Raw genomic sequence first — 17,987 nt, forward strand, 5'->3', positions numbered from 1 at the left:
ATTCTAAAAAGAAAAAAAAAAGAAAAAAAAAGAAAGGGCAGCCATTGAAGAATAATTAAAACTGCTGATAACTGTGGAAGAGTCATTATCGGTACTTCTGCTCATTTATACTAGAACACGGTGCAGCGATTCAATCAGGCAAGTCATTATGAAAAAAGGCAGGGCTAAAAACTGAAAGTCAAAAGCACACCTGTGAAACACCGCCCCCTGGTGGTGGAAGATCGGGTTAAATTGTATAGATAGTATTTACAAAAAGTACCTTTAAAAATAACATTTATTAGATAACAAGTATATTTAAAGTAAGTTTTAACAAATTACACACAACATACAAAGGGCTGTTTTATGTGCATGGCCCACAGACACACTAACTAATGACTATAAATCAATAGTGAGTGAATTTGTTGCATTTCCAAGCCTTTCAATGTGAGGCACAGAAATGTGTGTTTGTTTGGCACAAGTGAGAGGACACTGGTGGATTTGTTGTTTTCTTGAATATCTAAATCTGCAGCCAGCCTCTGTGAGGCAGAGGGAAACACTTGAGAAAGGACTGTGAAAAATAAATAGGGATAAGGCAAAGTTTAATCCCTCTAGCCTGTAGTTTTCCAAAAGCCAGAGCTTTGCAGAAACTGGACCCTAAATTTTGGGGACCATGTCGAGGATACGGCTCCTAAAAAGTCATTGAACCACATTATGGTGACTGACCTCTGATAAATTGAGGTCACCATCCTATACACTAGTCCTGACCTATTATGCCCCTTTCTGGCTGTAAATGAGAGCTCGAATAATACACCAGCCTTATTTCTGTGGTTGCTTGAAATTTGAAGACACTGATCATGCAGGCTGAAATATTTACCCAGATAAGTTAAGCTCTGTGTTTCATGTGCATGCAAAGCTAAAACAAAACACCACGTTTCCAACAGCATCAGAACACAACACCCTTCCCCCCCAGTGTGCATGAAGGCACAATTACTCCATTCATACAGACATGCTTGTGTGTGTGTGTGAGTGTGTGTGTGAGACAGAGAGAGCAGGCTAATATTACCAGAAATCTGTTTCTGCTTTTGCTGAAAATCACAAAGGAAGTAACATTTGTTGATAATTTAAAGTATGAATTAAACAGCAGGTCTGCTCATTGTTAAAAACAAGTAAAAAATAACAATCGAAAGGAACAGCTGCTGCACGTCTCCTGTTATATCTTTGCTGTTATTGATTAACAGACAAGAACTATTAGCAAATAAAACTGTTTCATACTAAACCTGAAAACATGCCCCCTTTAAGAGCTCATTGACAGATAATCAAAACCCCAGGAAATCAAATATTATCACTTTCTATGTTATCCTCTACATAATCAAGCTGCAGTGCACTACAGCATTATATTGATTCATTACTGGTTTTGAGGGCATTTTCTACCCCACAGTGGAGGCTTTGAATTGTACTGCAGACCTTTTATTGTCATCCCTATGATGTAAAAATGTCATATATGCACAAATAGTAGACAAAACTTTGAATGGGAGATCTGAGGAGTTTTTATGCTTAGAGCCAGAGGTAAGCACGCCAGGATGCCTCCAGTATAAACCAAAGCATCTAAACCTCTTGGCTCACACAGTCTTTAGAGGACATGACATGGTCATCGCCCAGCTCACTTCTGATCACACGTAGAGAGAGAAGCCCATCTTATGCTTCTCTACACTGAACCCCAATGATCACCAGTACACTGTGTTGTTTTGTTTTCAATTTAAATTCACATGTTTTATCTCGTATCATGCTGATTCAATCAAAGCGTCTTTACCTCCACTGTGAATCGTTTCTACCGCCGCAGTTATAATGAGGAAAGATTTGCAAAGAGAGGCATCTGCAGCAGAATTCAAACCCGACACTTTTATGGAAGCTTGCAAATTAAATATGAAAACAGATATATGCACCAAACAATATAATTCAGGATTTAATGAGCTCATCTGCCCAGGAGGGGGATGTGTGCAGTTTAAAGCCGGTTACTGCTGTTTGTTTTTGCTAAGCAGATTTATTGCTGCAGTGTGTTCACAGAAAGAGCCCAAACACCTTTTTTTCTAAAGCTAATGCAGACTAAGTCCTGCAGCAAAGCCTGCATTCATGAAGGTTGTAAAGTTCAGTTTTTGGTAAAGCCGTTTAAAGGAGTACTCTTTTCTCTCCTTTAACACTTTAATCTTTACTATGACCTTTGTGTTGTAGAGGGTGTGGATGGGATTGGACAGAGTATTATTTTTCTATTTTGATTTTATTTTTTTGCTGATGTTTGTACACTTTAATCAGGAGTTTTCTGAATAGTCTAATAGCAGCGCTGACTAAAGCTTGTAGTGTAATTTGTCATTCTTTTGAACACTCCATTAAACTACATTAGTTATTACTCTAATTTAAGACAGTTAAGACTATCTTTATCTCCCAAGGTGTCACGTGTTTACATTTTGAATTAGAAGCACAAACCTTACCTGGACTGATCTGGACCTGTTGGAGCGAACCCAGGGCCTCATCCTTCCTCAGCACTGCTCCTTCCTGGTTGAGACTGAGCGCTTCAGTGACCTGAGCCCCTGCAGACTGAGGGCCTGATACTGTAAGGGAAAGGTGAGCAGCACACAGGCACATTCACTGGCATCCCTCGGAGAACAGAGGCAGAGCTGCTGCTGCAACTGCACGCGAATCGATGCTGGAAAGAACAACCAGAGCAGCAGTCCGTATTTCCATGGAGAGCCTGTACTCAACGCAATGTCACAGAGTATACCGGCAGCATTAGTGTTACTGCTCGGTCAGCTGTGCATAAACCTATTAGAGCAAAAAAAAAAGACAAAAACAAAAGTGAATGTGGAATTGTCGATATATCTAATGGGCTACGGAAAAGGTGGCGGTGGTGGTGTGTGAATGTGTTTCTGTGTGGCGTGATGGGCTTGTTTGTGTGTGTGGATAACAGCTAGTGATTTGTGCTGCTCTGAGCGCGTCAGCAGGGATCAATACAGGCGGGGACTCATGCTCGCCCCGAGGGCATCAGAACTACCACAACATCACTCATAACCCAATTGTTTCTCAGTCTTTAACCTACTTCTTATCTTAATCCATAAACCAGTAGATAACCCCCAAGATTTGGAGTCTAGGGTCTAAAGCAAGAAAAAAGACAGAAGGACAAGATAGAAGTACAGTTCTGCAGTCATACAGGCTTCTTTTTGATCCCAAAGGTTAAAGGTGAAATTTCTCATGTTTATATCATCATGGTACGATATCCTTTGAGGAGCACTTTGCAGGAATTCCTTCTGCAGGTGAAGATTTATGTGCTTCTTCTTTTTCTTCTTTCGGCTGCTTCCTTTAGGGCAGGGGTGGGCAACTCCAGGCCTCGAGGGTCTGGTGTCCCTGCAGGTTTTAGGAATTTTTGAACCAACACAGCTGATTTAAATGGCTAAATTAGCTCCTCAACATGTCCTGAAGTTCTCCAGAGGCCCGATAACGAACTAATCATGTGATTCAGGTGTGTTGACCCAAGGTGAGATCTAAAACCTGCAGGACACCGGCCCTCGAGGCCTGGAATTGCCCACCCCTGCTTTAGGGGTTGTCACAGTGGATTATCTATGAACCTCCTCTGAGGTCTTCCTCTTTTCCTCCTGCGATGCAGCTCCATCTTCAACATCCTTTTGTCCCATAAATCTCCAACCTTCCTCTGCACATGTCAAAACCATTTCAGCCTCACCTCTCTAACCTTGTCTCCAGCCTCTCAGCCTGAGCTGTCCCTCTGATGTACTCATTTCTAATCCCGTCCTGTTCACTCCCAATAAAACATTAGCATTTTCATCTGCAGCTCGACCTCCTGTGTTTTTGTCTCCAAATCACACATCATAGCAGGTCTCATTACCATCATCTCCTTCACTCTTGCTGCTATCCTTCTGTCACAAATCACCCCTGACACTCGTCTCCACCCACTTGATCACCTGTCTTGTGCATTGCTCATTGCTTTGTTGGTTGACTCCAGGTATTTAAACTCCTTTAACTTTCTACACTATCTGTGCTCCTTGCATCTCCAACTTCTTCTCAGTCACACATGTATTCTGTCCTGCTTCTACAGACTTTCATTTCTCCTCCCTTCAGAGCATACCTCCACCTCCCCAAACTCTCTTCCACCTGCTCCCTACTCTCACTAAAATGTGATCTGCAAACATCATAGTCAGGACTTTTCTAAGATTAAAAATCAATCAATCAATCAATCAAGTCCAAATTATCTCTTTGAACTTTAAGGCAAAACAGTGTGGAGTTCTTTCTGCAAACCTAAGACTCATTTATACTAAGTACAAACATACACTTTTAAATTAGTGAAAACTGTTTCACTAAATTTGATTATTGTTTTAAAAGAACCCCTAAAATCCACATTGTAACATATAAAATGTATATCATGTAATAACATGTATTATATAAGGTGTATATTATAATATAAATATTTGTTCCTGAGGTGTATTGACAGACTGTACAAAAAGAGAATATTAACAAATGATCAAAAATCAATATTTTAAAAACTGTGAAACTGGGAGGTGTGATTTCTCCCATGTGTGATATGAAAAATATTCAGTCTTCTTTAAATCAGCGTATAAACATTACTGAATAAAATATTTTCCTAAACCTGAAGGCGTTCAAAAAAAAGAAGAACCCAAACATGAGAAGCAAAACAAACAGACTCTCCTTATCTCCTCTTTGGTAGGAAGCCAGCTGTAACAAGTTGTTTCTCTGCCAATCCCCCACACTTCCTCCCACGATACCCTGGACTGTAATCTGGAAGGGATTACAGCCAGTCTGACCTACTGTACAGCCCTGTGGCTGCTCAGGCAGTCGGTGCAGCACGGAGCTCATAGCCAGCTGCTAAATGTGCACACTGACGTCATTTACATGGATTTAAAAGGAGGTACCAATGAAACAATGAAAAGCAGCCACCAGGGAACAACACTGGTCTTTCTCAGTAAATTCACAGAAAGAGCAGTTTTTAACAAGCAGTCACGACAGGCTGAATGTTCTTGTCTGTGAAAAACCCCAAACAAACCCTGATGATGTAGCTAATGAAGCCCGCTTTCTGCTTCCCAGAGGGTTAAACAGTTCAAATGTGTTGTGTAGTCTTTGTTTGCAATTAAACCTAAAAGCTAGAGATGAAATGCTGGAAACGTAAGGAAGAATTAAACAGAAAGACACCTCTTCACTCATTTAGGAAAATAACTGAAAATAAAGTTCCCCTCAAAAAGGCGAAAGAGAACTGAAAAGGAACTTTGGACCTACTCTGCAACACTGAGGAGAAATGAGTGCCATCCAAGGAGCTCCATAGATTTATCTGGACTATAATATTAGTTTGTAGCGCCACCTCTTGGCAAAGAGGTGAACATAACAACAACAAAGCCAAACATCTTGAGGATGGTGCAGTTTGCAGCTTTCTTCTAAGTCTCATTGCTCTGTGACGTCCTGCCAGGATAGACAGTAAAAAATAAAATTAAATCTATTCATGAACAGATTAGATGACAGCACAGTTATAGTAAGGCCCAGCAGAGCAACGTGAACATCGGCTTAAATTACTAAATATTGTAATTATTTGTGGGATACCACATCAGCTACACACAAATCTATTCATGAACAGTTAAACTGGATCAGTGGGGGATTATTAATTAATATGACTTAAGACTAAGAGAAACAGTTTTGAATTGATCTCAGATCTTTTTTGGTTTAAGAAACATTTCTTCTGAAAATTATTATATATAATTATTTTCTTTGCATTTCCGCTCTTGACTTGAAAGTATTCTTGTTCAAAGGCAACAGAAACTTTAAATTGAATACCTCTTTCAGTAAGGATGTGAAGGCGACGCATGTGTTCCTGTAAAACTGTTTTTTCTGATCAAAAACAAACATATTTCAAGCTCTTTAATCATTAAGAAAGACAAAAAGGAAGCATGTTTACATTTCACTGTTTTATGAATTGAACTCAGTTACAAGGTTGAGTGAATATCATCTCCACAAGAGAAGTTACAAATAAAGTATTTTCACAAAATAATACTTTCAGTCTGTTATGTTCTCAGCACACCGGTTCTTTGTATGCATACAAGGCATTTACGTAGTAACGGTCATCATGTGAGATGATGTTAAAAGAGAAAAAGACAGAAAAGCACTCTTTGAGTTGCACCGTTATAAATATCAGCCGCACAACGAGATCAGATGTCCCATTTTTACACATTATACAGCCCAGATGAGGAATATAATGTAACAGCTGCCCACAGATTACCGCTATACCGAGCACAGCATTTTTTCTAACAGGCCACAGAGTCAAACTGAATGCCTTTAGGCTTTCCATGTATATGTGCGGAAGGACGGGAAGACCTCAAACAGAGCCACAGCGCCAAATATCAATGACTTGCGATCCTATTTCGACAGAACTGTAACTGTGGAAAGTAAAACCGTTCATGCTACCTCTGAAAGCACGAGCACGTGTTGCTCATGCATAGTGAAACTTGCTTGCTTTCACACGTGTGAAAAGGAGCTGTGGTGGTGCTGCACGTGATGCAATGTAAACACAGCCCATCCTCATCGCGAGCACTATCGGTGAGTTGGTACAAATTCACTCACGTTTCAATACAAAATGTGTTCGCTAGGTAAGAAAAGCCAAACTTCAGTCTCCCTGGCAAAGAGCTTTAAATGTTACACTGAGCTGAAGCATCTGGCCCGTCCATCTGCGAGTGAGTCGCGATAACAAGAAATCATTACCAAAGGGCAAAATGCTGCAAAATGCTGCAAAATGCCTCGTCTTTAATAAGGATCAGCTGTTTCTGTGGCTCGTTAATACCAACTGTGGTGGTAAAAATCTGCTTTTGGCTTTTCAGTTACATCACGCTGACAAAAGGCAAGAAGCTGAAGATCATTTTGACCCAGGCTTTTCTTAGTTCAGTGATAAATGCACTCACATCAGGAGCTAAAACTCTCTCTGTCCGTTCAGTTTTAACGTTGGAAATGCAATTTGTCAGCTATTCTCACAGACAGATGCTGTAACACTCTTCACATTGTTTTTCCACCATTACAAATTCCACGCCGTATCTACCTGCATCACTTTCTTGGCAGTGACAGAAGAAATCTGGGAAAGCCAGCTTTACAATCACCAAAATCGCTTTCAGTGTTAACTCGGTCCCAGCTAACCTGACTGCAGCTTACAGGAGCTGACATCGCCTCACAGATTAGCTTCAGACATAGAAGCACTTGTGGTCTTTCAGGTTCCTCAGGTAGGAGAAACTCTTGCCGCACTTGTCGCACATGAACTGCTTCTCCCCGGTGTGAATCTGCTGGTGCGCCTTCAGGCTGTTGCCCTGGTTGAAGCTCCGCCCACACGTGTCACAGCTGAACGGCTTCTCCCCCGTGTGGATGCGCTGGTGTCGGTTCAAGTTGCCGGTGTTGCTAAAGCATTTCCCGCAGGTGTCGCAGCTGAAAGGTTTCTCTCCTGTGTGGACCACCTTTGGCAGAGAACATTGAAACAACATGTTTAAATCTTTACTAAATTACCCACAAGGTTCTTTCCACTGCAGCAGACGTGTTCAGCTACAGCTGCTGCAGAAGGTGGAACTGCAACACATCTACACAAAGTGTACTCATAAACATACACATGAAGTTAATCTCAGACCAGGTTGGTATTGCTTAATTCTAACAATCATCTGTCACTTTACGGGGTTACTCAGGGTGTAGCATTTCAATCTGGGCCTCTAACCACACCTTGATTACTGGACCACAAAGCAAAGAGTTATTTTTTATCTCCATCATAACTAATGAATAATGAGCTTCATTATTCTGATGCAGCTGCAGTTCACCCTCGGCTCAAGTATGGGACAAACCATAATCCCAATTATACTTATAACTACTGCAATCTCAATTATTTAACAGCAAATGCACATTTAATGAACTCTGAAAAGCAAAGGGAGAAGGGAAAAATAAGGTTGGCGCGGGTGAAGTTGTCTGGTGGGGACTTAGACCCAGAAGAGTGGTTGTTTTCATCCACAGAACCCATCTCGCAAGGGGCAACCACTGGTCCCTGCCAGCCTGAGATACCACACAATAACGGAAGCAGCAAACCTGCACCTCAGGAGACTGGCACGTTAGCTACGACGGGTCATGGAAAGCCGTTAGTTAACTAGTGCCTTGGATCTGCTGTGCCGAAAGCAGACCATATCAGAGATGTTTAAAAGCAGCTGTTAATGATAGCTCTGCTTGGAGAGCAGATTTTTTTTGCAAAAATTAATGCAAAAAAGTAATCACTATATCCTGATCACAGAGTTTTTATAACAGCTGGAAGCCAAAATCATCAAGCACTACTCTCTATCTGAACACTCTTTGCAGCTTAAAGGGCTGGAGTCTGGGTTTCAGACACGCTGACAGATTGCTAAGGTGTCCGTCCTAATGTTGAGGACTTATTTGCATGAATGAGTTTCACCTTGTGCAACAAGCAGCAAAAACCCACCTGATGGGACTTAAGGCTGCTTTGCTGTGTAAACATGCGACCGCAGATGTCGCAGGAGAACGGCTTCTCCCCGCTGTGCGTTTTCAGGTGAATCTTCAGGTAACTGGACGACTTGAAACTCTTGCCGCAGAGCCCGCAGCTGTGAGGCCGGTCCACCGTGTGATGCTGCTGGTGCGAGCGCAGTTCGGTGATGGAGCTGAGCCGCTGGCCGCAGAGCACGCAGGTGCACGGAATAGTCGCCGCGTGCGTCTGGAGGTGTTTGCGCAGCGAGTCGACGCAGGCCACCGTGGTGCCGCACGCGACGCAGGCGAGCGACTTCTCGTCCACGTGAGAGGTCTTCTGGTGCATCTTCAGCGCGCTCTTCTGGATGAAGCGCTTGCCGCAGGTGTCGCAGCTGAAGGGGCGCTCGCCGGTGTGAATCCGCTGGTGGCCTTTCAGAGTGTCGGCCTGGTTGAAGCTTTTGCCGCAAGTCTCGCACCTGAACGGCTTTTCGCCCGTGTGTATGCGCAGGTGGCGCTGCAGGTTTCCTTGTATTGTGAAACGTTTGTTGCAGTACTGGCAGTTATAGGCACGCTCCCCAGTGTGGACCATCTGGTGCATCTTCAGGCCGTGCGCCCGGTAAAAGCTCTTACCGCACTGCTCGCAGCGATATGGCCGCACGTCAGCGTGGAGACGCTGATGGTTTCTCAGGAGCTGCTTCAGGGTGAAACCTTTCCCACAAACATCACAGGTGTGTGGCCTCTCACCTGTATGCAGAAAAGCAAAAACACGCTCACCAACAAACAACGATGAGTAAATTCTGATGTAATTTAAGCAGATTAACCGAATAAGTCTCATTATTCTCATCAGTGTAAAGAAACAATTTTCCAAAAACAGTCACGTGCTTTACATGAGGCATGACCAAACATTTCTGGGAGTCCACAAAAATCAACACACTGATTTAAATTAGCTGTCTAGCCTAGCAACTCCAGTTAAATGTCGGCTGTCTTGTTGTCTCCCTAAGATTTTCTTGATTTTGTAAACTAGCCAATATTAGTTTAACTTAACTTTACCAATACATAATTTCACCAAGAAATAAGAGTGTGTTAGTGATGGACGTCAGTCAGCTTGTGGATTCTTCCTGCTCCAAGTTCATCAACAAACCTGCCTTCACGGTGTGCACGGGTACATCGTACAGACTGTGCCTGCTTTAGTATGAAGGATAAAGCTGGAGCTCACCTGTGTGCAGTAACATGTGAGCACTGAGGCTTCGCTGGAACGCAAAGCCTCGGCCACACTGAGAACACTGGAAGGGCTTTTCCGCGCTCGCCCCGTGGACGGCCTGGTGGGCTTTGAGCTGCAGCAGCTTGGTGAAGGTTTTCCGGCAGTGTTTGCAGCTCAGAGGCTGCTCCTTCTGACTCTCCTTCTTTGCTTGAGCTTGGTGGGACTTTCCCTTTGCAACACGCTTGGATCTGGTGGTGTATCCTGGGTCAGCATCATCTGGATCGTCTGGTTCCGCCTGCCAGAGAAGAAAAGGGATGATTAAATGTTTATTCGTTTAAACGTTGTTGATTGTCAGGTTTAGCTCATCAAATGTTACCTTAGCTCATTCAATTTTATGGGCGATGAATATTGCAGTGAATAAACTAATTGTTTCCAGTGCTTGAAAGGTTTCTGGGTATCATAAATTCTTATTTAAATAAAAGGGTGTTAGTATAAGTGAAGAAATATGCCAAAAAACCCAACTCTGTCTAAAATGTTCATCAGCTGACATTAAATTGGACTTATCTCTTAATACAGTACAACAAAATAAAAACTTGTATCTAAAAGCATATATAAAAGTTATTTTTAAAAGCACATGCAATGAAATAATATAGCTGCAAGGTGAAAAAAGAAACAAGTTAATATAAAAACATATTAATGAAGCCAACCTGGTAGTCAGGGTCGTCCTCATCCTGCCAAAACTCATCTCTGTACTGACCAGAGTCAGACGACATCCGGTCGGCTGAGCACTCAAACCCTTCTTCTTTTATTATAACAGGCTGGATGCTGTCCTGACCAGAAGAAAGGATGGGGACAAATTTAGGTTGGCAGGATCCCTCCACACAGGATGTTCAGCTCTGCTTTATTTTTAAGTTGGTCAGATTTTCTGACTAATCTATGCAATTTGGAAACAGTGAATAAACATGTTCAAGTGATGCGAAGATGAGAAACAGAAATGGGAAGAAGAGGCGGGACAACGCAAGACTTTACATCATATGTTCTGCCTTTCCACAGATGAATTATGGGCGATCTCTTCACTCCGGCGTCCCTGCTAACCACACCTACACAGAACAAAAGACAAACATCAGAACCGGTTTGTGGTCACCTCTGCTTCGTCAAATACAACAGGGACAGAGTGGAGACGGCAAGAGAAATGACATCAGGGGGAAAAGGTTAAAAATATTTTCCTTTCAGTCATGAAATTTGAGTTTTAAAACAACACCACAGCTGATTTTGACTTGATGCAGTTTGATTTAAAATATTTTTCTCTAAAAACTTGTGGAATACAAAAGCTAACTAATGTGTTTAAAAGGAAGAACTCCTCACTTCTGCGACTCTTCCTCCCTGAGCGTTGCTCAAGCTGAACAACCTCAACGTCCACCCTCCCCTCCTTTTGCCCGCTGCCTCCCTCCGTCAGCTCCTCCACGTCCTTCTGACGTCCGCTGCCCTCGAGCGCCAGCTTCAACGCCGTCTCCGCGACCTCCAGTCTCCTCTTCAGGTCCTCGATCTCTGCCACACCCTGCGTCACCTACAAAACAAGGACTACTTTAGGATTTCTTGCTGGACTGTTAGTGGGTGGATGAATTAATAAAGCACAAAGGTCGTGTACTTCTAGCCGCAGCGCAGAGGAACATTCATGGAAGAGCTGGCAGATCTTCTCCACAGCTTCTTGAGCCAGAGACGACATGAAGACGCTCAACTGGATCACCTGATGGGAAGAACACAGGCCACTGTCAAATAATGAACCTGATTTAAACTCATTCTGGAAGGTATATTAAATATTCCAAGTTGAAAGATAATCAGAAAATCTGAGACAGCGTTGTTCAGTAATGTAATGAAGTGAAGAGGACATTGCACTTTGTCACGCTGCAAGATGGTAAAACTTTTCCTGTCCTGACCTGAAAAAGCAGGTCTAACACTGATGTGATATATTGATCAGCCAATCAGATCCCGGGATCACAAGTATACAAGGAAAACCCCAAAACCGCACAACAGGGTAACACTATGTGGCAGTCATTATGATCACAGAAGAGTGTGTTATTGATCAGATATCAGCTGATAGATCGATCCTGCGCTCTGTGGAAACCTGTAGCTGAGGCGCTTCTAGACATACACTAGATAGATAAGCCCGGGCCTGCTGCCCAACCCAAAATGGCGCCCAGAGGTGGATTCTCCCAGACTTCGTGCACCAGCCCCTCATATTTACGCGAAGTTTAGCCTAAACACATGCTCCATACAGCAGGACAGCGCGGCACCCTGCTGCCATTTCGCAGCTAACCGGAGCTAACTGCTAGCTCTTCTATTTCTATGCTCGGCCGGTTGTCTGGACGACAGTTGGAGGAAGCGTCGGCTCGGGAGAAACCGGGACCAATGCGGGGACCAGAACCGGCCCGGATACCTGACGACCGTAAACCACCTTGTACCTTATCCTGTACCTTATCCTCCGGGGACCCGTGCGTGTCTTCGGCCACACACGATGTCTCTTGTGGACGCGGAGGATCCGAGGCGCCGATAACTTTGTTCATCTCTGACACCGCCGCGTTCACCATTATCTCCAAAATGGCGCAAACCTGCGGCTCCAGGTCCGCCATGCTGACTGATTGTGATGTTTATTTCGCATCTACAAATGCGTCATAAAACTTCTGCGCTGCCGCACTGTTGTTGTTATGGTGAAAAAAAACTCATGCCGATCATTCACAACACGAAGCCAAGTACTGTTTCCTAGTTCATACTTTTCAGAATAAAATCACACGTTTCTAATTTGTCTTTTCAGTTTAAATGCTAATGACTGTATATCATTTATCTTATATTGTCAGCTTTAACTGCATTAACTTGCAAGAAACGTGCCACACTAATTTTGTTTGTTTGAATTGTGTTATTTGGATAAAAAAAAAAAAGTAACAAAAATGTATCCATCCTATTTGTTCAATATACCGTATACCATGTTTGATTCTATTGCGAAAAGCCCTAACGGAAACGGTATAGCATCGAGTTTACAATGAACCTCCCTCCAGTGGTCAAAGTGAGTAACTACAACACTTACAATTCCACGATCAGCAGAGACGTTAAAACGTTAAAATTACCCTTTAACAGTCAGAGTATTCACAGTCTGAAGTTAACAGAGTTGTAAACATTTATATAATTCCATGTTATCAAGCTATATTAAGCAAACACGGGTAAGAGGCGGTGGTATGTGCTTCTGATCACACTTTTTAATTTCAAAATTTAAAAAAAAAGTCAATTGAGAGATTTTTGTTGTCTTGACCATTTTATTCAATACTGTAGGAAAACAGACTTTAAACCAGGTGAAAATATAAATATATAATGTATAAATACAAAATTTTCATATTTTAAATCGTGCTGAGAGATCACTAAAAGACTGCCAACTATATCACAATCACTGGAAGGCAAAATGGAAGAAAATACAAATCTGAATAATGGCCCAGCCTTGAGCAACGCTCCCAGAATGCATCACTCATCTGGCTCTGTGGACAATGACTGGTTTGCTCGAGTCGACGCCATCAGGACGCTGTGAGTGCGTCCCCCAAAATTTTCTGGAATTTCTCGCTGCAGTTGTGTTTCTTCAGGAGCCTTGAGTCTGAGAATCCAAGTCCACAGCTGCTGCAGGAGTACGGTCTTTCCCCCGTGTGGGTCTGCATGTGAAACTTGACGTGCCCGAGCTGCCTGAACCTCACGCCGCAGACCTCGCACTCATACGGCTTCTCTCCGGTGTGGATCAGCTGATGTCTCTGGTAGTTCGTGTACATGCGGAAGGCCTTGCCGCATTGCTCGCATTTGTGCGGCTTTTCTCCAGAGTGCTGCAGCTTATGGATCTTGAGCGCCTGACGGATGATGAACCTCTTCCCGCACACGTCACACCCGAAGGGCTTCTCTCCCGAGTGGACCCGCTGGTGGTAGTCATAAGTGGCTTTGTAGAAGAAAGACTTCCCGCACGGGTCGCAGCGGTACTGCATGTGACCCGTGTGAATGAGCTCGTGTTTCTTCAGGGAACACGCAGTGTCGAAGCCCTTGTGACAGGTGCCGCAGCTGAACGGCGTCACGTCCACTATCGTCCTGTCCTGCCGGTAGATTACTCTGCGCCTGCCCCGCTCCCGTCTCCTCATGACCTGCCCGTGCTTCTCGTCATGAGTTACGCTCTGGTGTCTCCTCAGGTGGCAGTTGTACAGAAACGTCTTCCCACACAGGTCGCACATGTACGGCTTTGAAGCGCCGTGAAGGAGCATGTGTGCTTTCAGCTTGTTGGCCTGAATGAAACCCTTCCCGCACACCTTACATTTGAACGGCCTCTCGCCCGTGTGGATGTGCATGTGTCTCTTCAGGTTCTGAGGCAGGGTGAAGCCAGCACCGCACGTCTCACAGGTAAACATCTTCCCTCTGTGGACCGCCTGGTGCGTCCTGAGCGATCGTCTCTTTATAAAAACCTTGCCGCACACCGTGCATTTGTACGGGTGCTTTCCAGTGTGGATGCTTCTGTGACACTGAAGGGTGAAGGCGTATTTGAAGCTCTCTCCACACTCGGAGCATTTGTGCGGCTTCTCAGCCGTGTGCACGAGCTGGTGGGACTTTAGGCTGTATTTGGTCTTGAAGCCCTTCCCGCAGGTGGAGCAGGCGAACGGCCTTTCATCCGTGTGCACCACCTGATGCGTCTTCAGCCCCATTTTTGTTTTGAACTTCTTCTGGCAGAGCTCGCACTCGTAGCTGGCATACTTCTTCTCTTCGTGTCGCAGCAGGTGGTACTCAAAAGTCGCTGCGTTCCTGAACTTTCTTGGGCACTGGTCGCAGGTAAAAGGCCGCTGCTCTTTGTGGATGTTCATGTGCTTCATCAGGTGGAAGAGTCGGTTAAAAGTCTTGTTACAGATGTCACACACAAACACTCTGCCTTTCTTCAAAACCTCTGCTTCCAGACGCTTTTGGCTCTCGGTGTATTCGGGCTCCGCTGAGTCCGCGCAGGTACAATCTGCTGTGGCGTCTAAACAAAAGGAAAGATCGAAGTTCACACATATGATGCAGGAGAAGAAGCTCATTTATCATCACTTCTTACTGTGAAATCATCACGGCCAAACATTCGTGATTGATTTGTTAGCTAATGAGCAGACTCTGTATAATCCTCCTGTCTGACGGCAATATGTCTGTGAAGGTTCTCAGTCATCCAGGTCATCGTAGTCTAAGGAGCTTGGAAAGAAAAGCGTCTGGACTTCTTTAAGTTGCTTGAAGACGTTTCACCTCTCATCCGAGAAGCTTCTTCAGTTCTAGGGTCAAATGGTGGAGACGCTTTTCTTTCCAAGCTCCTTAGGCCTCCCGTCTGACTTTAATAATGAGAATAATTTACAAAGTTACCTTCATTTTCTGACCACCTGAAGCTCATAAACGAGGACTTCACTAAAGTCTTTACAGATGTCACAGAGCGGGAAACCCAAGTTTTCCCATTAAGACTAAGTTTTAGCAGCTTGCACACTGGCTTTACTTTTAAGACCCAAAGGCTAATTTAATGCTGTCTAAGGTTAGGATGCCCAGCCCCACAGCATTACAAGTCATCCATCCAGCCATCTAACCATCTTCTACCACCTATCTGGGTGGTAGATAAGCCCAACGATATCCTGTCAGTATCTCCTGACATCATGCACATGCTCCTTTGCTCAGGAGTTGATGTTCCAGGTGCCACAAGGTGATTTTGGAAGCCAGGGATCAGAGAGCCATAACCTCCACCTCCACCCAATCCACAAATCACCAGACCCTACAACCCTTCCTGTCGGCCCCATGGGCTAAAACCAGACCCCTCTACCCCACAAAGGCTCGTGGGTAGGACCACAGTAAACAGGTCCCATGCAGGGTACGCTGGACCTTTTTATACTCAGCACAGGGGATGTCTGAAGATCTGATCTGAACTGCTCTTAGTGTGAACGCTCACCCACGACCAATTTGTCATGTTTCTGGTTATTTTCTAATTTAAAATCTGAAATCACACATTATCGGAGTCTTTGTTAGTTTGTTTTACTGAAAATAATTTCTATATTAACCATTTAAGTTCTCACCCGGTCCATTGCCTGGTAAAGAAACTGCTTCCATCAGCTCCTCCATCGCCTCTCCACCTTCTGAACCTGAAGAATCTATACAGAATGAAAACAAAGACAGATTAACCATGGCTGAAATCAGCTGCAGGTTGAAAATTTGTTTTCCTTTCAAACTGAATTTGTGCAGGAAGCCCGTCTAGCTGGCAGCTGACGAGAGTTGTAAGATTTTCAGGGCTCGTATTTACACCTTGAACCAGGATTTGACACAACAGGCGGCTCAATGTATCTCATCAACAAATGTATCCACCGATCAGCTTTCAGAATGTCAACTGTGAAACAAACTGTCTATTAGCAGGCAATTTCTTTCTTGCTTCACTACCATGTTTTCAAAATAAAATAACAAGGCTTTTCTTGGTGCAGTGGAAAGCAGGAAGTCTGCGGCAATGGTGCAGGACTCCACAGTGCAAGCATTTCACAGGGATTTGTGACTAAAATAGATGTGTGTATACTGGGAAAAGCATTCAGGACCACTTAAAGCTGTGATGAGACAGTGAAGCCTTTTATTGAAAGGACAGCAGCAGCACTTGTTACTGTAATCAACATCAATAAGACTACTTTATCAACGCACCTGTTCAGCAAGTTAAAGGCAAAGCTCCAATCCACCACTGGTCTGTGTCACACAGTGACAAAGCTACAAAATAACAAACAAATATAAAAAATAAAAGCTATCTGATTGGAGATAATGTCCCAACTTACTTTGCTAGGATATTTAAATTTGGGAGATTTTTTATGACCCTTGCTGCAGGCTGAAAACCGCTCTGTGTTTCTAGGAGAGACACCTGCAGCATGCAGGGTGAGTCTGAAGAGCAATATGGGATGTACCACTGAAAAAAAGAAATAACCCATATTTTCATCATCTGGGACCTTTCATGGAAACTTACCAGCATCGTGTCCACCATCCACTTCAGCAGCAGGAGATGATGTGGAGACGCTCTGCACAGCAGCATCAGATGTCTGGTTGACTCTTTGCACTCGTGCAGCAGCAGCAGGAGGTGGTGGTCCTGTGAAACCCTGCACCCCTGGAGGAGCTGCAGAAGCAGGAGGACATATATGACCGACTCTTTGAATTCCAGCAGGAGCTGGTGAAGAACCACTGCCTCCCTCTGCTACTTTATCTGTCCTTATGTTTAACTTCCCCAGTGGCTTCAGGGTAAAGACCTGCCCGCTCTGCTTAAACAGGACTGGGCAGCCATTCAGGACGTTCTCTCTCCACACTCTGGCATTTTCAAAGCTTTCAGTCACGGTCTTTAGCTCACTCTCCAGCTGTCCCACTTTGGCCTTCAGAGTCCTGTTTTCAGCGAGCAGCAGCAAAGACACCTGGGAGAAAACGGTGCTGATCTTTCTTGTTGCCTCACATGCTAACATCTCCAGAGTGCTGTCAAAATCCAGCTGTGAGGATTAAAACAGAGGAAACAAAGTTTATTTAGGAACTAAACCAAAGCACATGTTATCAGTGTAAACACAACATCAGTAGAGCTTGTATGAAGCGTTATGATAAAAACCATAATCACAATTACTTCACTACTTATCCCTGACTGCGTGATAAGTAAATCTTGAAAGAAAAGCGAGAATTATCGCAGCACATCACTGTTTAATCACTACAATCTTGTTTTAAAAACTGCCGGAAGTTAAAGCTAACTGCGCAGCCCTGGAAATATTTGAACAAAGTAAACGCAAAGATTTAAACCTAGTACTATAATCCGGCTCCTGTAATCTTACGATAACATTCACTTTATTAAAAAAAACAAAAACAAAACAAAAACAACTTTGAGGGCTTTTTTTTTAGCTAGCTTCAGCTTGACGAACGTCCGCCATCTTTGTTTTGCTTGGCGTCGTTGCCCTTCGTGATTTTACTCCATCCGTCCACTCTCACCCGAGCACAGCGTCTCTGGCGTTTTTAGCGTATCTGGTGTGCGTTGATAATAAACTAACCGCTGACTTACCTTACGGTTCATAGTCTGTTCCTCTGCGTCATTTTCTACTTTGGAATTTCCAATAACATCGACAGCGACCCGGATAACAGTCTCCATGATACACTTTGTTTCTGAATAAAACACCAAGTTTTCTGACATTTTCCCTCTGAGGATAAAAACTGTTCGCTACAAGCGCAGAGAACTTGCCTCTGTGTTAGCCCCATTCATTCAGGAAATGGAAGTAGTGCAACTGTAGAAATT

At 43.8% G+C, this 17,987-nt stretch overlaps 3 protein-coding genes across 9 annotated transcripts in view; all 3 read right to left on the reverse strand.

Moving 5' to 3' along the window:
- The window catches only part of mark4b (MAP/microtubule affinity-regulating kinase 4b), a 64,799-nt gene extending 61,433 nt beyond the window's left edge, over positions 1-3,366 (reverse strand). For both annotated transcript variants that reach the window (XM_082503255.1, XM_082503257.1), the window contains exon 1: positions 2,466-3,366. In XM_082503255.1, coding sequence (XP_082359381.1) covers positions 2,466-2,507 — 42 coding nt within the window. In that variant the 5' untranslated portion in view covers positions 2,508-3,366. The remainder of the gene's footprint in view (positions 1-2,465) is intronic.
- Positions 3,367-5,911: 2,545 nt separating this feature from the next.
- Positions 5,912-12,642, reverse strand: LOC309687988 (uncharacterized protein). Of its 4 annotated transcripts, none has more exons than XM_082503372.1 (8): positions 11,835-12,138; positions 11,331-11,429; positions 11,048-11,249; positions 10,712-10,782; positions 10,390-10,512; positions 9,698-9,977; positions 8,480-9,225; positions 5,912-7,481 (listed from the first exon to the last, which is right to left on the reverse strand). In XM_082503372.1, the coding sequence occupies exons 1-8, from the start codon at positions 11,919-11,921 to the stop codon at positions 7,215-7,217; spliced, it is 1,875 nt and encodes a 624-aa protein (XP_082359498.1). In that variant the 5' UTR covers positions 11,922-12,138; the 3' UTR covers positions 5,912-7,214. The 4 variants fall into 4 exon arrangements, with proteins under 4 accessions (XP_082359498.1, XP_082359496.1, XP_082359499.1 ...); XM_082503370.1 differs by lacking the exon at positions 11,835-12,138 and adding an exon at positions 12,145-12,642 and having other exon boundaries at positions 5,913-7,481; XM_082503373.1 differs by lacking the exon at positions 11,835-12,138 and adding an exon at positions 11,620-11,813 and having other exon boundaries at positions 5,913-7,481.
- A 342-nt stretch (positions 12,643-12,984) lies between these two features.
- Positions 12,985-17,968, reverse strand: LOC309688360 (uncharacterized protein). 3 transcript variants are annotated; one of them, XM_082504015.1, is made up of 4 exons: positions 17,757-17,968; positions 16,695-17,202; positions 15,775-15,849; positions 12,985-14,711 (listed from the first exon to the last, which is right to left on the reverse strand). In XM_082504015.1, exons 1-4 carry the CDS (start codon positions 17,883-17,885, stop codon positions 13,243-13,245), a joined length of 2,181 nt encoding a protein of 726 aa, XP_082360141.1. In that variant the 5' UTR covers positions 17,886-17,968; the 3' UTR covers positions 12,985-13,242. The 3 variants fall into 3 exon arrangements, with proteins under 3 accessions (XP_082360141.1, XP_082360143.1, XP_082360142.1); XM_082504017.1 differs by lacking the exon at positions 17,757-17,968 and adding an exon at positions 17,501-17,682; XM_082504016.1 differs by lacking the exon at positions 17,757-17,968 and adding an exon at positions 17,331-17,494.
- Between the last annotated feature and the right edge of the window lie 19 nt (positions 17,969-17,987).

The sequence above is a fragment of the Aulonocara stuartgranti genome (assembly GCF_965226115.1).
Source record: "Aulonocara stuartgranti genome assembly, chromosome: 14".
In the NCBI taxonomy this organism is placed as follows: Eukaryota; Metazoa; Chordata; class Actinopteri; order Cichliformes; family Cichlidae; genus Aulonocara; species Aulonocara stuartgranti.